This window comes from Aythya ferina (genome assembly GCF_964211825.1).
Source record: "Aythya ferina genome assembly, chromosome: 6".
In the NCBI taxonomy this organism is placed as follows: Eukaryota; Metazoa; Chordata; class Aves; order Anseriformes; family Anatidae; genus Aythya; species Aythya ferina.
The window spans coordinates 20,126,070-20,150,992 of NC_140303.1; the positions used below are offsets into that span (position 1 = coordinate 20,126,070).

At 36.1% G+C, this 24,923-nt stretch overlaps 1 protein-coding gene across 4 annotated transcripts in view; it reads left to right on the plus strand.

Annotated features, from left to right (window-relative positions):
* LOC311438830 (uncharacterized protein) overlaps nucleotides 1–24,580 on the plus strand; it is a 40,519-nt gene extending 15,939 nt beyond the window's left edge. For 2 of the 4 annotated variants that reach the window (XR_014694345.1, XR_014694346.1), the window contains 7 exons: nucleotides 3,479–3,553; nucleotides 11,411–11,511; nucleotides 11,755–11,841; nucleotides 18,524–18,738; nucleotides 21,710–21,825; nucleotides 23,148–23,399; nucleotides 23,880–24,580. Coding sequence is in view for 1 of the 4 variants with exons in the window: in XM_084523713.1 (XP_084379839.1) it covers nucleotides 11,411–11,511; nucleotides 11,755–11,810 (157 nt within the window). In the remaining 3 variants the exon portion in view is untranslated. Of the gene's footprint in view, nucleotides 1–3,478; nucleotides 3,554–4,423; nucleotides 4,445–11,410; nucleotides 11,512–11,754; nucleotides 11,842–12,568; nucleotides 12,687–18,523; nucleotides 18,739–21,709; nucleotides 21,826–23,147; nucleotides 23,400–23,879 lie in introns of those variants that run through there. The other 2 variants (XM_084523713.1, XR_014694347.1) reach the window with 2 other exon arrangements.
* Nucleotides 24,581–24,923: the final 343 nt, after the last annotated feature.

A 24,923-nucleotide genomic window follows, 5' to 3' on the forward strand; every position in this document is an offset into this window, starting at 1 on the left:
CAGCACCTCTGCTTCCTGTGTTCATTGTCGTTCCTCCATGGCTGAGCTCAGTACAGGTTCATCAGTCTGAGTTGCCTCAAAAAAGCTCAGCTGTACCTCCTAAAATCAAGCCATAAAATTGAGCCCATACCAGATGCTGTGCCTTTCACATCTGAATGAAGAAGGGACTTCAGAGTCAGTGGGACCACTCCAAAATGCTAAAGCTCAGCATATGGGGTCAGCGTTTTTAGTATTTCCCCCTTTTGAAAATGTCTATGCTGATTTATGTTTTGAAACACTGTGAAAAAGAAGCTCCCCCCACAACCAGAGCCATACACCAAAATATTTTGAATAGCAAGGGCAGCAGAACAAGTCAGTCATGCTACCCTTGCACTACACAGACATCTGTGAAAATTTCACGCTTCCATGAGCAGATTCTCCAAAGGGCTGAATTTGGCTGTAAGTCTCTCAGCGAATGATTCCATTCCTCCTGTGCTTTTTTGGAGGTATGTTTTTAATTGTCCTTGGCATAAAAATATCGAAAGACACAAATTAAATAAAATGTCTAAACAACAGGAGGGGGCAGGCTTAAACTGACAAAAAGCAAGAAAATCAGACTAGCTGCAAACCTGGAAATGCTGTTCTCAACTCCTAGCATGTGCAGGAAATGCAGTGCATATGGCAAATGGAATCACCTGGAGCTAGGTCTCTTTGTTGCACCTTGGCACATGAGAGCAGGAACAAAGCAGAGATGCAGATTTTAACCCTCAGTTTTCTGTTGTCTGATAAGAATCAGTTTAATCCTATCCTTATACATGGTTTCCAGATCACAAATACCAGATGTTAAAAATAGACTCATTGTTAAATATCTCTGCTGTACTTAAATGTGGATAACAGTGCCTTTTTGCTGATTAAAAACTTTCAGCGTCATTCTTTCTAATGTTTAAGAAGAAATACATATGAAAGTAATTGTACCTTCTGGAAAAGTTGAATTTGATTATAACAACGCTTCACTTAGGATGCTCTTTGCAAAAGCTGTTTCTGGTATTCTGCTAAGTAAGCCTCTCGGTGTGTCTTAAAGTCACTAATGAATCAGATTTTAGATGAAGACAGTTCAGGTGTGGCAGAATATCATTATACAGGGGAGGAGAGTGAAGTGTGAGGATGTAAATATTTACTACATCTTACATGATGTTGAGGAAAAGAAAGTTCTTAGGATAAAGCATTATAGGATGCACTAATGTCAGTAGTAAAAGAAATATTGACATGAAAGTTTATACTACTGTGGACAAGATCTTCTGAACAATTCTAATTTATTTCTAATTTATTTCATCTCTGACTATTCACAAGTAGGGATTGGCAGATAAATTCTAGTAATTCATTTTCACAGACAGCAATTTCTTAGTTCTTTTGCAGAGAAGTTAAGGGGAGACGGCCATATTTTACTGTCTGCTCTTAACAATCTTTGAAGTATTTCATTGTAAGTATCTTGTTTGAGAGTTTTGTAAAACGGAGAAATATTTTCCAAAAACTAGAATTGTTCCGCAAGAAGGCGACTGGTGCAGTTTTCTAATATTGTCCCATTTGGCAAATTTCTTCTGACTATCTCAGTGTAAGGTGACATACAAGGACAAATGACAGAAGTGATGGGTAAAAGATCCAGACTTTTCTGTTCTTACACAGATTGTCTGTCTGGAGTCACTCAAGCTTGCTTATATATGCATGTGCATACCGTTCTTAATAGTAGTTATAAGATTAGAAGTACAGTGCTTTGCTTAGCTTTTTCTGAAAGATGAAAAGAAATATTTTGTTTTTATTTATACTTTTTGTAACAACAAGACTGGTTTTCTCAATGTGGTTAACTTATATGTGACACCTGAGTCATCCCTGTACCATCACTTTATCTGTTTGTTCCAGAGAATATTTTCACTAATTTTTAGCAAGGCTAGTTTCAATGCTTGATCATATGTGAACTGACACAACAGCCTGCAGCCTATTTTGATTTCTGTAGATTTTTGTCTGTGCAACTTGTAATAATTCCTATGAAGCTGTCACAGTCTGTTCTATCAAAATTACTTACAGATCCTGTTGTTCAGGAATCATTGAAATGATAGATTGCTACAGTCTCTCTTGCTAATGTGTGCTTAGGGAGTCCTTCATTTACACGATAGACTTATTCAATTTTTGGTGAAATGTGGTTATTACTCTTGTACAGAAGACACATGCTCAATCTAGATATGGCTTGCTTATTTTTTAAACAAATTGTATAAAAATACTTACCCTTTTGAGAGTGATGACATGGATTACAAAGTCAATTCGCAAAACTTTTCAATTAACCTTACAAATTGCCTTTACATTGCCATTTGAAGGACTGAGTGTACTTCAAGGAACTGGACTGTAAGGAGGGCTGGCAAAGAGTCCAGCTGCCATCGAGGCAGGTGAAGGCATGACTTATGGCTCAGGGTGTCTAGAAATCATGGGAAGTTCACTGGGAAGTAACTCTCGGTCTGCACAAGTGAATTGCCCTCTTCACCAGCTCAGCCATGCTAGTTCCATTTGTGGCTGTATGTCAGGAGTGTAGTTAGAATGAACCAGTACCAGTTGTGGAATTGTGCATGAGAAGATTTTAAGCACATAAATGTTTGAAGGTACTGGTCATGTTGGAAAAATGTAGTCAGAATCTAGCTAGTTTATATTCATAGCATATTTATTCAGCCTTTTGTAAGAAGAATGGTGATATGCTAGTTTCTTGGTTATAATGCCTTTTCTTGTTAAGTCATCTGGGATGTGACTGAATAGTGGTGCGGTGAAGATATAAAACTGAGGCAGAATAATAGAGAAGAGAATTCTAGGTGTGATCCTGCAAATGTTTATTTCTATCTCACTCTCTGTAAAGGAACTGCTCATGGTAGTAGGGTCTGTCTGCTTAAGTAATAGTTAAGCACGTTGAGCCCTATGCTTCAGTCAGGAGCCTCTTAAACACTATAAGCATGTTAGAAAACATGAACTGCTTTTTTCATACACTCAGCAACTGGTATCAGGGCTGCTGACTGCACCTTATGCAGTATCTGTTATTTAGGGTCTTACACTTTCAGTTGTACTTTTAGTTTCAGCCAGGCGTGTGTAACCACATACCTAAGAGAAAGAAACTAATTGGATTGTATCATTCAATTTCAGGAGATTTATCTACCCTATCTTGTAATTTTTACTTACGTGAGTAATCTTTATTTACACATCCTTAATTTGAATGGGATTACATGCATTAGTGTTAATGTGAGCAACAGGTACAGGATTAGTTCTTGTATGTGTCAGTGGTGCCAAAAGTGACCGAGTATGCAATAATTTGGTTACACTTTCAATTATAATCTGAAATTAAAGAGCTTTAATTTGGAGCTGTTGCTCTGAATAGCAAGTATTGATATTTCTAATTGAATTCTGAGGTAGAACTTTCCATACATTTGTAATGTGGGGATCTCTCTACGTGCGATTCACTTGGCAGGTGAATGATCACCACTTAGGAACAATATTAAATCCTGCATTTCAGAAGTCGGAAGGATTGGAATCCGATTTTAAGGTAAAACATTTAATCTATTTTGTATCTTAAAATTTGATAGTCTGAGAGTTGCTAACCTAATTACTAGGTTAAGAAACATTTGATAAATATTTGAGTACATGCTGTGATTAATTTGTATTAGAATTGTGCTTTGAACTAATGTAATTCATATTGGTAGGACCACCTGATGAGTCAGGCCCTGATTCTGAAAACTGCTCCAGGCAAACCTCCAATAAAAACTTAGCTCCCTGGAGCAATTTTCAGGATTGGATGCTAACATTCAACATAACATGAATAAGGGTTGCAGAATGAAAATAAATTATGCTGCAGCCAACATCTTTCCACACCTACAGTCCTGCATTTTTTTTTCTCTTTTTCCCCCCCCTTTTTTTTTTCTACCTGTATAGCTTTTGTTTGTTTGTTGTTATATTTGGTGTATATGCAACTTTTAGCCTTCATGGAATTGAACATAAAATGTTGGGAAATGCATAATTTTGGCTAATATTCCTTCTTCAGTGCCCAAGTCTTTTGCTGCTGCATAATATTCTCAACTTTTACAGTAAAGCTTTCTTTCACATGGAGTAAATTTCTTGGAGTGAAGGAACATTGTGAAGTGGTAAAAGAAAAACAGCAGAATATGGACTAAATGAGATATATCCCCTCATTCTCAATGAAAATCAATGTGAATAGCTGAAAATCTGTTTATACAACAATATTGCAGTATTTTAAAGACATGTATTATATCAGTCATTGTGGTTGAAAGTTGCTTTATATATAGGGACCCTGACTCCAATATCATAGTTTTTTTGTCTAAGAAGCAATGGTAGATAGTGGATATAATTCTGTTTGCTCGCAATGAGAGAAACTGTGTGGGTCACCTCTCTGATACAGGAGATGCAAAATCATTTGTGCATCCAAGTGCCTGGAACTTTCTGGAATCTGAATTCTTTCTTCATGGCCAGTTTCATCACTGATCCTGGATAGGTGACTCAGGGCTCTGCCAACACCTTGGTCTTTTGCTCTACAGCATCCTATACTATGATTTAAAATCCTTTCATTATTTTTTTCTGTTGAAATCATATAAAGGATAATCACAGTGCGGCCTTGAATAAAGACATCAAGTTCCCACTTGTGCTAGGTATTTCGAATGTTCATATGTTGTAAACTGCTGGGCAGCAAAATGCTGTTGTCTGCAATCACACTAGCACTTGCCGCTATGTGAGAAATGGTTTGATTTCTGGAAAGAAACATAGGTACAAAAATGCTCAGGTTTGGAGAAACTGCTTTTGGAGATGCAGGAATAAAGTGGAAGAAAACCACATTTTTAGGTGGCCAAAGTCTGCTAGTAGATTGTAGTCTTGATGGAAATAATACAGCATTAACCTACAGATAAAGGGATTAAACCTAAAGGCTCACCTGTTGTTCTTAGTTATATCAGATGATCTATTAGAAAATACTGCTTTCTCAGGCAAAGTCTCCTTGTCCTTTATCTGTACACACCAAGGATACTACTTAGATACACAAACTCTGTGGAAGAATAAGGAACTGATATGTGAAAATTACAGAAATAGTTTGACATTCCAGAAAAAATAGGAGTTTCTGCAGAATGAACAATAGGCAGTCTGGTAGACTTTGATAATTGTCTTAGCATCATTAATAGCTCAAGTTAGAAGAGATGATTTAGGAAATTGAAATTGATATGTCCAAATATTGAAATGAAGAACAAAATTTGCATATTTTTGATGGCAGAGTCATTCATTATTCAAGACATGTGCTCATCTGCCATAGAAATGAGAAGACCACCATAGACTGCAATGATAAAAAGCAAGGGTAAAATTTGGCCATGACTCAAGGGGAAGCGACTAATCTTTCTTAATTTGTTCTGAACGTGGATGTGCAGAACTCAAAGACTAACTTCCAAGAAAATGTCTTCTTTTGTCCCTCAGCTATTAAAAGTCAGAGTAATGTCAGATCACAAAACCAGAAAAAAGCTTTAAAAGGGTTATTCTTTTTAAAAAAAAAAAAAAAAAAAAGTGATTCTAAATTCCTGTTGGAAGTACAAAGTATAAATGATAGCCACCAGGCCCTGTGTTTTCTGAGTTGCCAGGGATTTAGCCACAAAACTCACATAAATGTCAGTGGGAGTTATTAAAATCAGTGGGAGTTGTGTACCTTGATCTCAAATAAACCCTGGAAATCTTGAAGAAATGACAGTCAAAATAGTGGGCAAAAATATAAAGTAGTGGAGTAGATAATACATGAGTAAATGAGCCAACTATCTAGCAAAATGAAAAAGATGATGGAAAACAAGTTGGATGGAAAAGAGATGGTTGAATACATTGAGTTATGTAAGGGGGAATTCACAGGGTTTCAGAAAATACAATTTCATGAGAAGCTGAAGGGAAAATGGAAAGGAAGTCATCAGGTATAATTGCTGTAAGGAGCAGCCTCCTGCTGAGACAGAACAGGTTTACCATCAACACTGTAGAAATACATCCCAAGAAGTACAACAAACACAAAAGCAGATGTATCATAAAATCAAGAGGTAGGAGAAGGAGTTTGTATACGCATACAAACATACTACATGTGACACAGAAGAGATGGAACAAAGGGGGAACTGTGGTGGGGAAAAAAATCACATAGAAAATGGACGGTGTTCTGAGGTTGAGGAAGAAAGTTGATGATAGAATATGGCTGACAGGACCATGGGAAGCACTCTCTTCATGTTAGAAGGGTGATTCTGAGGAAAGTGATCAGCATACTTTCAGAAGGTCGTGAGTTTTACCAGCACAAGGAGAAGCTAGTTCTATTTTATCCAGCATGTAAGTTCGGCAAAATAACTCACTAGTCACATAAAATTAAGAACAATGAAACATAGGACTTTATCTGATATGTGATGCAGTTTCAAGGTCCAATTCACTTCTGATACTTAAGATTTTAAACATAGTGGGAAGCTTCAGAAGAAACATAGGACCATTACCACCCACATTCCTTTTGCTTTTACACAACTCTGGTGCTTATGACCCTTATAAAATCTCATCCAAACAGAAGTGGGTAAAAGCTCTTTTCTCAATAAGTTACTGTTTGGAAATTGCCTTCCAGAGAGGCAAGCAACTAAACAAGAAGTTGTTGATAAAAATCTCTTCAGAAACATTAAAAAGGAAGACAAAGTTTTGCAATAGATATGAAGAATGACAAAATTAAATGTCACCAAATGAAGCTCAATAATCATTCACATCTGCGCAACCATTGAAGTGAATGAAAGTATGTTATTTTATTTCTGTGGTGAGATTGGTCTGTGACCTCAGACTCTAGAGGTAAACCAAACTTAACTGAAGACTTTTTGACTTAAAGTACTTACTTCTAGGAGCTATGCAATAGGATATGTTGCCAAATGAAGGCATTAATTGTTAAAGCTTTTAAGATCTAGGAGGAATGTCCTCCTTCAAAGAAATTCAGAAACAAGTTCATGTAGCTGTTACATCATGGAGCAAACTTAGATATCCCATGAAAAGTTCCAGTTTTTATGGATGCTATCTTATCAGAACCTGTGATGAGACATAAAAATAGACAAGATGTGAAATTCTCATGAATAGCAAATAGACAATGCACAACCAGTTGAATTGTGAATTGGTTATAGTCAACGTACACATTTACTGTGATATTTCACTTAAAATTAAGCTGTCTTTATACTATAAAGAGCATATTTACAAACAGTGTTTCATAGGTTGTCAAAACTAGTAATTGAATGCACAGGCTATATTTGCAGCTGTCGAGAAATTCAGAAGCACAATTTGGTGTCATTGAGAGTCTTCATAAGCTCTGTAAACTAATGAACTTTGTAGCATATTAAAATAAGAGCTATTGCTCTGTGTAGAAAGCAAAAAAATAAAAAAATAAAAAAATACAGAAGAAACAGAACAGTTTACCAGAAGGACAAACAGCAGGAGGACACAGGTAAAGGTTTTGAATAGATGCCAAAAACTTGAAGGCACAACAGAGATAAATAAAACAGACAGTAAAGATGCAATATAATAAAATGCTGTAATTTGGGCTGTCAGCAGGGCTACAGTGAGTTCAGAATAGAAGAGGTGAGTTACCTTTTATGGGATATTTAACCACAAACTCTCAGAAACAGAGGCCGCTGCGTATAATACATATTCAAATACTATTGGGAAATATTATTGGGAAAAAATATGTAAAATCACTCTGTAAAATTTTTGGTTGCATTTTCTGAATTTGTCCATGAAGCATCTGCAGTTTGTCTGTTGCAGAGTGGGTTTACGGGCATCTGAAGAAGTGGTTGCATGAGTGCCATTTCTCACAGTATCATGAGAATAGCAACAACACGTGCTAAGTAAGAAGACTTTTTACGCCTGTGAGTACTCCTATGTGACAAACTGGATTGTCACAGGCTCAATAGGAAGGTGCAGAACAGTTAAGTATTTCTTGGATTTCCTCCTGACAGCATTTTACTAAGTGATCTTAACTGAAGGGTGCAACCAGATCAGAGAAGGAATGATTTTTCTTGTCTCAGTCCATCAAGATCTGTGAGACTATTTGGGTATGTGGAGAAACTATGACTATACAGTGCTTTAGTACAGATGTCCTCCTCTTTTCTGCCAGAATAGTCTCCTCAGAGCTTTTTGCCACTGGCTTCTTTGCCCACTGTTGTAGCAAAACAGCTAGTGAAGATAATGCCTAATAAAGCATCTATCCCTGCTTGTGGGGCCACAGCACTGCCTAACAATGCTGTGTTTCCTCACATATACTACTAGTCTTCATGTATACAAAACACGAGTCCAGTGTTTTGCAGTTTGGAATAGGTCTACAGTGGTTTGTGCAAATTCTTCTGTATTCATTTTTTTAGTCACGCTAAAAGTAGCTAAATTTTTCGATTATTTTTATATTCCTATATTGTATTTTAATAGCTTTTTTATTAGCTTTATTATCATTCCCATCATTTGGTTCTTAGTAATCTCTTCCCCACCCTTCATACCATAGCATTTCACACAATCCATTAATCTAACTGTAAAATAAGATTCCATGTGAGGAAAAAATTTCCAAAAAAGAAAAGGAAAAAAAAATTAAAAAGATAGTAAGAAGTAATTTTAACAAAATATTATTTGTAAAGCAATCTCCATGGGAAAAAAATCAGGTTTTAGAGTAATATGGTTTATAATTAAGTAGCAGTTCTTTTTTTTTATTGCTAAAAGATTTTTCTACAGATTTGCATATATTTAGTAATTTGCTGAAGAGGCTTGCCATGAGTTCCAGCTTTTACCCCAATTTTGCTGTTCTTCTGTCAGTGTTTGAAGCAGAAATTACCTGCTATGAAGTGAATCAAAGACGAAAAATAGGGAAAATATCCTCTCTTTTATTAATTTTATCTCAATTATTATTTTTATTTTATTAATAATTTCTTTTATTTTAATTTTACCATTTATTAATTTTAGTGCTCTCTATTTTCTTATTAATTAATACAATTTATTACCACTTTTTTTTTTTTTTCCAGAGAGTTATGTTTTATTTGAATTTGTGTTTGACAAAAGTTTTAAGTAATTAATTAGGTATTTTCCATTCTATATTTTTATGTCTTTTCTACAGTTTTATATACAGTCTCTGGAGCATAGTAATTTTCTTTGCCTGTTTTCTGGATTATACCTACCGATTTTCTCTGTTATATGCCATATTTTCAAAGGAGTCTAGTTCCAAGGGCTTCTTTTGTTTTATGCTGTGCAGTGTTTTTAGTAGTATTACTGTTCTGCAGGTACATACTTGTACCTATTAGGATATTTATTATGTATGTATTTATTATTTATTATGTATTTATTATTTATTATATAACAAGAGGAGCAAAGTTTTCTCCTTGAAAGAAACATTAAAAAAACTAAGAACAGTGTCTTCAATTGCAAGCCAGCAATTGCTAAGGTAAAAAATGAAATTTTGTCTGGCTATTAACTCTTTATCTAAAGTAATCAGAAAGTCAGGCAACATATTCCCCCCGATAATGAAATTAGCAAAATTGGTAAAACTGAACAGAATTCAGTATAAACTTCCAGTGGATTTTTGCTGATCTTCTTGAAATGCTGAACTGGCTTTTGTAACGTGGCTCATTTTCATGCATTGTCAGGTTTGGTACTTCTTGCTTCAAAACAAAACCAAAATCAGAATTCTTTAAAGGTCCTGAAAGAGAGGCAGGTTTTCATGGTATTTCTAGCTTGATTACAAGCATATTTAGTGAGAATTTCATGATCTAGCTGATTTGGAAGAGATTTACTGTGGCATTTTGCCAGTTCTTCTGGACAATATGTAGGATTTGGAAGTTGAATGTTTTAAATTCTCTCTCCACTGATCAAGTTTCTAGTGATACCTATTGCCTATGTGGAAATAAGACACTGGTACTTTTGAGTGTGGCAGATTAATTCTCCCTGCATTAGGATTTGGAAAGGAAATACTATAATAAGGAATGTGACAGAGTAGCAATAGTAGCAGAAAACAGGGAGATTTTAAAAGGCGGATGCTCTTGTGAACCAAAACACAAATTCCGTAGGCTGTTGGAATGTTCATGAGAAATTTAAAAATACTTGAAATCTGAACACTTTCTCATTTTATTTCATTGAAATTCAAATTATGTTAAACCTCCACTTTAAAATGAGTATGCAGATGCTCAGAATTCTTAATTTTTTTCACAACCAAATTACCTTCTGATGAAATTCAGTGAAAGCAAAACACTTAAGGGATAAATGGAATTATACAAAAATTTGATAGGCCGTATCCAGTTCGTTAGAATCCCAATGGAAAATAATTACAGCAGAGATTGCCTAGACATAAAGGAAAGCTGATGTATCCAGCTACACTTTGGCTCTATTTCCTGTCTCTAAAAATTCAGATCTGCAGATCTTTATATAAGCAATTACAGGTATATTTTGACATGAGTGACAAATGTGGAAATGTGCTCATAAAGTTCTCATAGGATGCTTCTTCATTTTTATAAACTGCTCCATGAGCATGAATCACAAATGTGAAGATGCATGTTCTCTGTAAGAAAAATCTAAAAGAAGAGTAATTTGTTATCTTGGTAATTACAACAGAAACTAGGTTCCAGGGTGATCTTAAAGAGTCACAGAGCTGCAAGGTGACAAAACAAATGAGGTCTCACAGGCATATCCTCTTCAGGGACCTTGTGACTACACAACAGTGTCCTTATTTGTGTTTGCAGCCCCCTCTGTTTTAGTGTCATCCATACATTGTTCCTTGCAGTTTCACCCAAGGAATACCCTGCAACTCTCCAGGCTTCAGAAATGTGTTTTCCTTTCTGGGGCCTGTCAGAAAAGCCACTGGGATTTTTCTGCAATAACTGGACTTGCCTGCAGCCAGCAGAAGGCCTCATTCTTTCTAGAGTGATGGATGTTTCACAGAGGGGAGAAATGAAAGCCTGTCCCTGGAGCACCTGAAACTCCTCTGCCACCCAGTATAACGTTCTATGGAGTCTCTAGGAATTTTGCCTGGAGGCACTGTTTTGGATCTGAAGCTACTTACTCGTTTAGTCACAAAGAGCAAATTTGGTTTTATGTGCAGCTTATACAATGGTAAAGTTGGCAGTCTATCACCATAAATGTTTCTGTTTATTTAAGGAAAAGATGTGATGCACTTCATAAAAAAAACATGCCAGTGAGTGCAGGCAGTTTAAAATAGTCTCACGAGTTACGAGAGGCTTCTCAGGCACAGAACACAGTTTAAGCACATCAATCATCTATAAGTATTACTGTAAAACATTGTACAACAGGGCTTAAAACACTTCAGGCACTTTCTGAAGTTATAGCTGTACTGTGTACTTAAAATGACATTGAGGTGAAATCTCTTTTGTCTCTGTAGAACACTGCAGATAGTGGAAACAAATCCTATTTTGCAAAATGTGAGAGAGCAGTGGGATGGATGGATTGATATGGTGAAGAAATGTACCTCTGCTAGACACAGTATGTATACTTCTAAAGATCACAAAATACACTTCTCTATACATTTGACCTCTATGTAATCATTCTCTGGCATTTGGACTGTATGAAGTAATTTTAATCATAAAGTAACACATTAGTAAATATCAGTATGATATGGATTTATTTTAATTATTTTAGCAATTATCTTGTTTTATGTTAAAAGTTCTCTTTTTCTGTAGAGATAAATGCAAGTTATGTATCATTTTTCATATGATTTTACTTCAGGGTGCAAAAAAAATGTTACAGGATCATGTATTTGTACTACAATACCTGTTCCCTGAGAAACATTAGAGGCTGTGGGACCTAAATGAAGTGAGTAGAACTGAAGCATACTGATGATAAAGACTTGAAGCTCTTGCTTTTGGGAGGCTGATGAAAATTCTGCTTCAGTAAATACTGTAAGATTTACTCATGATATAATAACTTGAACAAGCTTTTTAGTGTCTGATTGCCTTTTTCTGAATAAACATTTTGTTATTCTGCAGCTTTCTGCAAGAGGTGAAATATCTTGAGATTTTAAAACATCTTTCTAACACAAAGCGGTTGCAGTGCTCTTGTATTCCAAGAGACACTTTACTAGGTAAATAAGGAAGATTCTTTTTGACAGATGTATGTGAATATAAATACATACTAGAAAATTGACATAACCATAATAATCTCTCCAAATCTTCAGCTACGCTAAACCAAAACCAAACTGTATTCAACTATTTTTCCAATTATCTTATCCTCTGTATGGTTGTTACTCTGTAGTTTGTAGTTAGTCATACATTGTAGTCTTACTGAGTGTATGTATGTTTTTCTTTGAATACAGAAGGGTGACTCCTAATGCATTAATTTGTAAATGCAGGGACAGAACTAATCCTTCCCATCAGGAACTTTATGAAATCAAGCATAAGTGCTTTACAAGACTAGTAACAGATGATGAAACTTCTCTTAGTAGGCCAAAAGAATGGTTTTCAGGGACTGGAATAAAGTCTGTTGGTGATTTTAGTCCAGTTCCCAGAGATGTATGCTGACAAAACTATGGTCATTACTGTAGTGAGTACTGACTGGGAGTGCTGCATCATCTACTGTAGAAATAAAGAAAGCAATTTCCTGATTGGATGACTTCTTGCCAGTGAAAACAGCATCTCAGGAACCCTGCAGATACATGTTGGATTTTTCTGTAAAGGTTGTAAGTTCCTTTTTAATCAAAGATATTCTGTTGGATTGATTTTATGTAAGATAGTTCTGGTCTGCATATACACAGCCAATAAAATACACTTTTTTGAGGTCTAAACAGGCTGTTAGATAATAGGAGCAAACTGGTATTATCCTATTTTAAAACAGGGTAATCTCCACACTCAGAACTTTACCAGTTTGGTTCCATTGCCTGTGAACTAAAATCTGTTTCACATAGAAGCTATGTCAGAAAGACAGAGGAGGAGCTGCAGTGTAGAGAAAGTGTCCTGCTTTTGCGCAATCATCTGTCTTATGGACACCCAGAAATATTCAGCTTTCCAGGCTATCCTGGCACATTTGTTTACTCTGAAAGTCAGATTCTCTACTAATACATAAATAGGATGCAGACTTCACTGATTTAATATTAACATGGTTGATTTCACTGACTGAGGACTTGGCACTTGATGTTTTTAAAGCTAGAAGTTTGAGTACATTTGATTTCCCCCCCCCTTTTTTTTTTTTTTTTTTTAACACCTAAGGGAAAATATCAATGCATAACCAGTAAACTCTGTTTCAGTACAACTGATTTTTCAAGGTTTCTTGACTAAATAAACTGAACAAAGAAGGAAGGAATCTACTCAAAAACATTTTTGATAACTTTAGAAGAAGTAAGTTTTTCCTGCTCTGTTTTTATTGTAAATTTAATTGTAATTGCAAAGGTATGCCAGAAGCTGTGGAAGACCATACTGCAAAGAGAAGTAGAATTCAAGGACCTATTAGAATGAGTCCAGAGGAGGGCTACAAGGATGATTAAAGAGCTGCAGCACCTTGTCTGTGAAGGCAAGCTGAGAGAGTTGGGGTTGTTCACCCTTGAGAAGAGAAAGGGAGACCTCGCTGCAGCCTTCCAGTACCTAAAGGGGGCCTACAGGAAAGCAGAGAGGGATCTTGGTCAGGGACTGTAATGATAGGACAATGAGTAATGTTTTTAAACTAAAAGAGGGTAGGTATATATTAGACATTCAGAAGAAATTCTTCACTCACAGGGTGGTGAAGCACTGGAACAGGTTTCCCAGAGAAGCTGTGGATTCAACCTGGGAGGTGTCCCTGTCTGTGTCAGGGGGTTTGGAATTAGATGATCTTTAAGGTCCCTTCCAACCCAAACCATTCTATGATTCTATACGTGAATTGAAGAGTTTTGATAAACAACGGATGCCTGCCTCTGACTTGGCAGAGTGATGATCTCTGGGATTGTATTGAGCAGACAGGGTGACCTTGTTTAAAATGTGGATGAGATAATCTGAATATTCATGCATATTGTGGAGTTGGCTGTTGCATTGACAAGAAAAACAAACAAAAACATAACTTTGTGTGTGTGTGTGCGAAGAAAGATTACAGAAATAATTCCTTCGGTCCAATAAAAAAACTAGGGAGTGTGATTTAAGAAACAGTAGAAAAGACCCACTAGACATTCAACATGATAGTAGGTACAGTAAACGTTTTATACTGGGAGTAGCAATTGTCCATAAATAGATGTAAATAATTAAAAAAATAAATAAATAAAAAAATAAAACAAAACAAAAACAAAACAAAACTAAAACTCTTTTAAAGCATTTGCACTTGCTGATGCAAATCTAACTCCAAAGGAAAAGAGTTTTCAGTAATTAGTTCCAGATGTAATTTTTACAAGTACAATGAAAAGGTAATTATGTTGTAAATAATGGGAATGCTTTTCTTCATCAAAGTGAGAGTTCCTTTATTCCTCAACTGATCAGTTAGCTGGGATAAGAAATCCACACTGGGAAGAGCAATTCTAAACCCCTGTTACTGATTCTCTAAATTACTCTTTCCAGGACAATCAGTATTTGCTCCAGGCAGATCCTCTTTCTGATGAATGGAAACTGTACACTGAATACATAGACCACATGATTGTAGATGGGCTGTTCAAAGTTATCAAGTGTTCTCTTCAGTATCTGGCTGAAAGCAGTGAGACAACATTTAAATCCACTTCTTTATTTGAAGTGCAGCTTGTTCTTAATGGCAGTGAAATGACTTTTAAACCTTTGGACTCGATGTCAGTAGCAATTTCTGTGATATTACAGAGGGACTAATCAAAGACATCAGTGATATTCCATCTGTAAACAGATCTGTCAAATAGTTTGGACCTTTTTCAGGTATTGTTACTTTTGCTACTTTTTTTTTGTTGTTTTTAAGTTGACCTTCCCTCTAAGCATTTGAATGTAATTGTTTTCCCACCCGAGTCACCCCCTATCCAGTGTTTTATGCCAAGAAGGCTAACATCTCAAGAGAAGCAATGAGGCTTTTTCCATCTATTCACTGTGAGCTGTCATTTTCTGCTGTCCTTAACTTATGTCTCTTTTCTTGTATTATGAATGTGTCTAGTAATTTCTTTCAGCAACCAGCACACATTCTTTAAATGATATTGGCTAACTTTTTTTTTTTAACTCCTTTTGATTCACTTGCCCAATTGAGTTCACCTTGGCAGTATACACAGAAGTCTGCAGCTGGATGATCTGCAAGGCTTGTTCATGGATTTACCTTCCATTTTTGCTTGTGTGTTTTCCACAGGCACTGTGTGGCTTTAAACTGTATGTGTTACTGAGAATTTGGCATCAACTGTCTTCTTCTACAGCTATATTCCAGACTTTATCTTTCTCAATAACTGTTTGTTTCCTTATGATTGTTAGTTGAATGTTTGGTCTCTTGGTGTCTTGTCATCAGGATACCTGGTTCTGCTTCCACATCTGCAAGTACCACTGAGCTTATATTAGGAGACTATTAGAGGGCTGTGTCCATAGACAGGAGACAGAAGTGGTTTGTGAATGAAATAAACACTTTTTTTTAGAGATGTAATGTTAATGCAAGTTTTTTTTTGCAAGGCTGTTTTTGCCAGACTAGTTGGACATGAAAAAATCTTTATCCAATTTTTCAAACTCTTTTTATGAGATAGAAACAAACTTAAATAAATAAATGTATCAGAATATCACAGTTAAACAGACTCTAGGGAAAACCAGATTAATTATAAATTGGTTATAATGCATAAAAGTGAAAAGAAACAAAGGGTAAAATAACAGTTGAGAATGGGTTGAGAGGACAGAGTGGAGTATAAAAAGGAGTAGTTGGAGAAAGGAGTCCAGGAAATAGTAAAGGAAAAGACGGAAGAGGGCTGGAGCAAACAAAATGGTTCAGAACCTCTGTTTCTGAAATTCTTCTGGCTTTTGCCAGCTTGATTTTTCTCTGAAATTCATGGCTACTTATTCTACAGTACTCGGCAGCACGGATATGAAGGTTTGGGGATATCAGAAAGCAGCATTACCTGTTGAGTGGACAGGAGGATTTACCCTGTTCTTTATGAGCCTGCCACTCGCTCCTGGACTGGCTCTTTTTTGTACCTAGGACCAAAGAGCAAACGGAGGAAATGAATGTCCTAAACTGTGTTCTCAGACACAGAGAGCCAAGTTTGCATAATCTGTACTCTATAACTTCTGAATTTCCTTTTTCTTCTTCCTCCACCAAGTGCTGCAGTCTGTGGAAATGGAGATTATGGTATTTGGAATGGCTTGTATTTGTAAAGCGTGCTTTCCCTGTACCTTTAGAAGCAGGAACAGCCCACAGTTTTATTCTGGTCTTTACTGAGTCCATTACTTTTGCCTGCAAAGCAATATCTGCAACCCCAGATTTAGAAAAGGTGGGGTTTCTGAGTCCCATTGAATTCTCTACTAGCCATAACAGCCCAGTCAGTAGAAGTACTTTCATCATCTCTCCATGGCATTAAAAATCTGTTAATGAGATAAAGGAAACTTGGTGAAGATGCCTGGAATCAAGATTCCAATGTTTTGAGGTCTACTAGAAAGTTACACTGACAGCCCTCAGAATCTGAATCACAACCCGTCTCACTAGCAAGCGTTGTAATTTAAATCAACGTGTTGGAGAATGTGAGTAATAGCAAGTGCACTGTTTTGTGTCTAGCTGATGACAGTAAGTACTTTGAATTTTTGATGTTAGTATGATGCGTGAAATAGAAATTATAATACTTGAGAAATATGAATCCAAGCAGTCATTTCCCATTAACATGTTCCAAGGAGCAGACAGGGAACTTGCTACTAACTGACAAGTTATACTTGTGATTGCCATCAGTACAGTACCTTGGGTCGTAGCACGTGGCTTGGCTTTTAGGACATCTTTCTTTGATTTAATTTTTGTCTCCACTGCCTTTTCAATTTGAGGTGTTAATTTAGCATGATATAGATTAGATGGATACCCTGGAAGAAATAAGTAGCTATGAAGAAAGGGAACTTAGTCACTGTTTATGTTCTGGAGTGTCAAAGTCACTTGAACAAATAGTGCTACTTATGGATAGATTATAAAACTGGATGCATGAAGCAGTTTCTGCTCTATGGATGAGCAGAGCAGAATTCGTAGTAGAGGGGAGCAGGATTTCTATGAAAATAATGCACTTCCAAAATGTTTTCACAAGATGTGAAGTATTCTAAAGAACAGATAGTTCACTTTTTGCAGCGGTTTCTTCTTTCTCTTACCTGTTAAGGAAATATGTTTTGGTGATTTGTTTAAGACCTACTGTTTGTGTTTGTTTGTTTGTTTGTTTGTTTTGTTTTGTTTTCTTTCTTTAGAGCCAATATTAGCCAAATATTCTGAAGAAGTTAGTGAATCTAAAAATCAGAAGATTTTTTTAGTAGTTCTTTCAAACCAAATTGACCACAAGCCTTTTAAATACCATTGGTGAATTTAATATAAAAATAACAGAGCTGAATTTTTTTAAGGAAAACAGCTCAGGTAATTCCCTTAGGCAAGTTTCTCTGGTTTCTGATTCATTTGCACACATACATAAACACATCATACACACATATATATATCTGTATATGTGTTTATGTATATACATATTTCTTATCTTAATTCAGAATGGGGGATTGAAGGATCTCTTGAAGTCAATTCAAGCCCTTTTAGCTATCAGACAAGGGAGAGTCTTTGCAGACATGGGTCTTTCCTGGTACCTTGGATGCATCCTTGGGATAAAGGGCTTTTTTGGTCTTCAAATTCGTCTGGATAAATATCAAGCTCAAAAAAAAAAATAAATCTTGATGTTCTTAAGATGCTCAAAATATCTTAGAAATAGTGATTTATTCTTTGATTGTTGTGGACTCACTATTTGTCATAGGTTTGGCTTACAGTACTATATGAAGAACTTTCAATGTTTCTATCTCATTTTTGGTATAAATTTATTTCTAAAATGCACTTCAAAATGGCAGTGTTTTGACCATGCTGAAAAGCTAGATCAGAAGTGTTTAGAGCATGAGAGTGTCTAGACAGCAATTTGGCTGTGTAAGGCATGATGAAGATCTGCTCTCTGGGAGAAAAGCTCTTTGAAATGGATGTTAATCTTGGACTCTTCTAAAAGGTTGACATGGATCACAGTGCTGTACCCATCACCTCAGATCTGAACTATTTCCTGCAGCCAGACAGCACCCCTCTGCCCCAGTTCTGCAACACTGAGAACCTGAACAGGATTATTAGTTGAATCATGTGCAGTAGAAACAGCAAGTGAAGAGATGGGCAAGTGTAAATGAGTTCATGATATTTCTCAAGTGCATCTCATCAAGCGTGTGAAATGTATTTCTCATCTTGTTTAAATAGAGGGGAAAAGGAGCCCACCAGCTAAGCACCAACACAATGCTTCTATGTTTGATTTGATTGCATTTGTTTGTTCATTAATATAATTGATGTGTATGGTTTGCCTTAAGTTTTCAGGTGCTCTGTGCTAATTAACTTGACATTTGCTCATGTTATGTATTATTAGTGTTACAAAATGGAGAGACTCATGAATGAAACCAAGAGAGGTTTGAATAAGAAAGTGTAAAAAGGAAGGTGAACAGCTTTAGGTGAAATGATGGGACATCTAATGGCCGCAGAAGACCAGGACTCCAAAGATGATGTGTTCAAAGTCTTGAAACTGACCTTTTCAGGATGGTAGATACCAGAACTTGGAGGCAAGGATTTTCTGCAGATCTGGAGGTAAGGATCTGACACAACACGTATAAAGCTTTGCAACATACTTGAATAAGAGCTGTAACAAAAATAACCCTAAATGAGCTTTGATTTTTTTTTTAAATCTCTTTTTCCCCTGTGGAGATGTTTACTTTGGACACTTCCTTTACTATATATAGATAGATATATGGATATATATACACACACACACATATATATATATAAATACAGAATTATTCTGTTGATTTATTTGGGTCTACAGTAAGGACATCATAAATTTTTCTCGATGTTCTCAAGTTTCATTCAAGAGATTTAATGAGAAGTGTTTATCAATGCTGTGCCATCATTGTCCTCCTAGGAATCAATTAAAATGTTTAGGAGAAAAAAAATGATTTGTCAGTGGGAAGTAGTGTTTTTGCACAAGTAGTCATAAGCTAAAGACAGTTTAAGACTTTTTTAACTTTGTATCTCCTTTATTAATAGCAGATTTAAAGGCCAGATAGGCTTATTAGCTTGTGTGTTCTGCCTTCCACTGAATAGGATTTCCAGGTTGCATAGATGTGTACTAGAAGGTACATTGGGCATTTTTTACTTTTGTTTTTATGGTTGTGCTTGCATTGCAATTAAACCTGAAATCCACAACACAAACATAACCCCAGCTCCTCTCCAGTCATTGGGAATAAGAGCAGAGTTGGGTGACACTGAGGGATGACATGTCTCAAATAGGCAAAGATTCTTGGTCAGGGCATTCAAGGTGGGATGTGAGAGATCATGAACATAATCCACAGTGTCTGTTTTAGAGCAGAACTTTGGCCTTGGGGCTTTCTCACCTTCTAAATGAATGCATGAAACCCAGGGCAGTGCACTGCTGTGGATTCATATATGCACATTTTTTTAAGCAAAACTGTTGTAAGGTCAATTCCCTCTACTTCCCCACCAGAACAATAACAATTTTTGTAAAATGAACATTTTCGGTTACCTGAAATTTTGTTTTCTATCTGATTTTAGCTAAGAAACTTGCAGGGTGCTTTTGGTTTTAGTTTTCATAAATAAGGCCTCAAAGTCTTAAAAGAGTTCTCAATTCTGTCTCTGTTGAAATGAATAGCTTTTAGTTGTGTTTTGTTGTTGTTTTGTTGTTGTTGCTGCCTTTTTTTGTTTGTTTGTTTGTTTGCATAACCAGAAACAGGATAAATCTTGATCCTCTAAAAATTGACTGAGAAATCTAAATGTTGTAGGATTGGGGTATTCCTTGTTTGCACAGGTGGATCAGGTGGATCAGCTTAATGACTTAGCTTGTGTGCAAACCATCAAGAGTGCACTAATAAGCCCTTAATGGTTATGTCCATCCCCACGTGGGGGCTCCACCCCACACCAAGGGGCTCCTCTTAAGCTCAACCCTGGGACTTCAGTCTTGATGTGAGCTATACAGTACTGCTTTCAAGCCTGCTTTCAAGCCCGTTTCGGGTGCTGCCTTCTGGATAGACTATCCAGAATGGTCCTTGGACCTATGGTCGAAGTAGGTTGTCTCCTGGATAGACCTTCACATAGTGGGACTATTCCCTTGGCTGGTAAGGGCTTTGCTCATGCTGGGTCCCTCCTGTTCCTGGCTCACCTCTCCTTGGGAAGCAGATAGCCCTTGCTGCACACTGTTGTGTATGTGCCTGTTTGCACATAGGAATGGTTTCAGATGGTACATGCAAATTGAAGGTGATCTTGAAATTTGAGCCATACTCCCTAATATACCTTTAATTAGGGAAGTGTCGACAGACCAAAAGTTAAAGCAGTACAAATGGCACCATTACAAAATTCAATGGTTTTAATATGTAAAACACTAGTTCTCTATGAATCAGATCTTTGCTTTCAACCTGATTTTTTCCAAATGACTAAAGGTGTTTGTGTAGGTGTTTTGTTTTATTTTTTTCCCCTGGCATGATTTTCAGGAAGTAAAAGACTTACATTGCATATGAAAACGGGGAACTTTTTCCAAATAATTTCCTTACTTTTAAATTGTATTTTTTTTTCCTCTTAAGGCAGTTAAAAAGTAAAGTTTACCATGGAAATATCCTTTTTAAAGTACAGTTCATAGATATTTCGTTGTGTTCTTACTTATGAATGCATTATCAAAGGATTGCTTGTGTTTGTTAAGCCTCTAGTCAGCTGTGTCAAAACTTGCTTCAAATAATGATAGGAAACCTTTTTGAGCAATATGACTTGCAAGGAGGTAATGAAGTTCAACTGTATCACAGAATTATGGGATTATGTAGACTAAGATTCAAAGTAAACTCAAATGTTTGCAAAAGCCCTATAAAAGTTTTCCAAAATGACAACAAAAACACCTTTATCTGTGTGTGGTGGCCTTTAAACTACAGTGTCTAATTAGGCAAGCTGTCATCAAGTCCTTGTCTATATTCAATGGCACTCACTGCTGACTATTTTGTCAGCTACATGTATTTCTTGTAGAGTCTTTGGGATGTCTAAAAGCTGGGTAAGGAATATGACTTTTGGGAGGATCAGGCTGAGACCAAGTATGCAATTGCTGAAAGCTAGGCAGGTTTCTGAAAGTATTTAACGCTGAGATCAGGACCTACTGATACATTCAGTTATCACTGTGTGCATTTTTGAGCTCTTTTTCTGAGGGGAGGCTTAAATTAATAACGTGCTTATCAAAACTATTTTATAGTGAGTTGTGTTGCTGCGGTGTTCTTTTTATTGCTGAGGTTTATTTCCAAATTTAATGTAGATAAATATGTTCTAACTAGAAAATATCAGAAATTTTAAATTTTAATCTTTTGTCTAAATTGCATTTTGCAAATTACCCTGGACAATGAGTCCACATTTGTCACCACAAAAAGACATGGCAAAAGAATGTCACAAAGTTAACTACTGATTAAAAAAAAAAAAAGAGTGGGGAATGAAAGCATGTGTATGTGTGTTTCTGTGTGGGGAGAGCCGTTGGCTCTGCAAAATGACAAACAATATCTACTTGTAATGTTGTTAGGAATTACCTGAAAAGTGGAAGAATCTTAAAAAGATTGACTTCACTGTAACCATGAAGTGCTACCTCTGCAGTCCAATGGAGTGTCTGTTATCAGAAGAAAACGTGTACTTTTGGAGGTGAGATCAGTTCTGTGCTCTGAACCAAATGATTTTTCGTTTTTTGTTCTGATAACAAGCTGGTGGCAAGCTTCACTGAACTGAGAAATTGTAAACTCTTAGAAAAGGCTGTCTAAAGATAACAATTCAATGTTTCTCAGTAATGTATTCTGGATGCATCTGATAATTTAAAGCCCATTCCACCAAAATGGGAGTGATGCTTGTGTCCTCTTTATCTTCAATTATGTCTAATCTGTTTCTAATTCAAACATGGTGCTGCTGTTGTCAGATCAAATATAGATTTCAAATGTGTTATGCTTCTCCACTGGGAATGTTTTAAATGTATGCTGTACAGACTGAACCTAATAAACTTCTAGGTAAATTTAAAGGAAATAAAAGAGTACTTAAAAATAATAATAAATTAATGGTTCATGAGATGGAACATATTTAATAAATGGCAGCTACAGAAAAATTATGGAATAATCTCTGTGGATTACCTGCTTAATCCCTAATGAATCTTAATGCAATAATTATGCTGTATCTTTCAGATTAAGCAGGATAGCTTTAGAAACAGTTTCAAAAACAAAGTCATTCTTAGGTTTCATCTTCAAATTCCTTTTCAGGATATGGATAAATTAAGAAGTACCATTGTTTATGAACAATAATTATGTGTTGATCAATGTCAATGGTTTGGAGTACTAATCCCAGTATATAGTCAAAATACAAACTGAATAAACATTTACTGATGTATATTCCTGAGTGTTCTGCAATGTGAGAATAAAAAGCATAACAAAAAGTCTTTCATTGCTTGAAATATAAAGAGAGAGTAGCTCATCTGAGAATGTTGGATTTTGGATGTCTGTTCTGACCTCTGCCTTGAGGAAGATTCACAAATCTCCTCTGAAAGTCAGCGACATATGAATTAGTAAAAAAAATGCATTTGTTTCTCTGCCATGATCAAGAGCCTAAATGAAGAATCCTTCTGTATTCTTTCAAAATGCTAGTGATGAAATATTGAAATTATTCTAAAGTATATTCTAACCGCAGGCTGATCATGGACTTGAGACCAATGTTAGAAGTCTGTTTTTATCTGTTTTCCCCTTGTCCTTCAAGTTGTCACTGGAAGTTTTGGAGATACTGGGCTAAGTGACTGCTAAAAACATCAAAAGAGGGGAAGATGGGACACTGAGTGTGATGTGTATTTTTTAATTTGTTTTGATTTTTTTATGGTTTGTGGTGTTTTTATTTTATTTTTTGTTTGCTCTTGTTTTTGTGTCTGTGGTTCAGATCTTGTTTCAGGCTTCTAGAAGCCTCTACCTTCATTGTGTTAAACACACATACAGGTGCTACTTATATAACAGATGGTGAATATGGAAGGAATCTACCTCAGCTACGCTCAGTGGAAGGGATGTTCGCAGGCACTGTTTCTGCATTTGAAGGAGAAATCTTTCACCATAAACGTACCCTATGTAGCTGACTAGTGATGACTCGCTCCACCATAAGATGTGAATGTAAGACTGAACAAGCATGTGACTAGCAGGCTATGGGTACTGCTCTCTCCTTGTTGCTGTTTGGCATTACCATTTAGACCTTCTGTAAGTACTAAAAGGAACTACCAGACAAAGGGTGATGAAGACCATCTATCCCTGCATCCTTTCATATATTTCTTCAGTGGGAGGGCTAGCTATGCAGTTCTTGTAACATGAAGGTGCTCAGCCAGTGGGCCTGTAAGCTGCATATGCTTGGCAGGAACAATTCATCAAGCCTGCAGCCAAGCCTTTAGCCTCTTTCTCTCTCTTGGATTCTCCTAACAACCAGAAGGGAATTTTCTGTGATTGCCTAATATGCTATATCTATGTCAGATATGCACAGTAAATTTCACATTTCTGTATAGACACAGAAACATATTTGCAGGTCATCATCGCTTTCTGTGGAAGGTAAAGGCTCTGAAGGAGTCTCCAGTAAAAGTCATGTACTACTTTTTGTGATTGAAACATTTTGTGCTTGCAGGAAGGAAAACCAGCTTGCTCCTTTGACCAAATACTTCAGTATAGGTTGTTTGTCTTTTGTTCTAGGAGTATACAGTGATCCTTCACGGTCATACAATGATCCTTCATGATCCTCAAACATGATGAGGTACCTCCCCTACCAGCTTTCCCACTAGGACAAAGATTACTGACAAAAAAGATGGAAAAGGTGGAGTGAAGACAATAAATTTCTGGACAAAGCATAAACATTCTCACAGTGTCTATCAAGGTACTGGCAGAAGATGGAAAACAAAACCTCTCTGTGCAAATTAATGGAGATGTTGTGAAGTTATAGGTTGATTCGCAAATGCTTCCAGCTACATCTTTCTAAAGTGTGCATAACTGATTCTATAGATGACTGAAGTATGTCATTTTTCTAAAGACTGTCATACAGTGTCCATTGAAAAGTAAGGCCTCCTCTCTTTATTTACCTTCATGTAAGGAAAGAGAGAACATCCCCAAAGAGAAAAGGATAGAGAGTTTCAGATGTTTATTATTGTTTAATTTAGGTAAATTTAGAGAACCCTTAGATGGTTGATATAAGAGGGGGAAAAGAGCCTTGGAAATCTTATTCCATTTAATTTCTTTTTACTTTCTTGTGGTTATTGCATGCTTTTAAAAAGCCCTCTATTTTCTCATTTGAATATTAGTGCATTTTAAAGTACAATTCTAAATTATTTATGCACATGTAAGCAAAAATGATTGAAAAGCAGACAAAATAAAGAAAAACAGATGTTGGGCAAACAGTATTCTGTTTGATGATCTTTCTCTACTGATATTATAATTTTCAAATCTTATTTTTCCTCCTCAACCTTTTTGAAAAACTGGAATTTTGAACCTCAATGGTAAACATTCTATGAAGAAATCGGAAGAGAAGCTTTACTTTCCTTCTATTACTGCCTTCTCTCTGTGTGTGTATTAATATATATTGCATAACTATTTATGTTTGTAATAGTTATATGAAAGAATGTGGAATTTAGTAAGGTTATCTGATTTCAAGATGAAGCCCTCAAGTTTTCATTGTGAGTTTCACCTTGCTTAGGTTTGCAAGAGCTATAATACAAACAGAGATATAGATGGAAACTATACAAA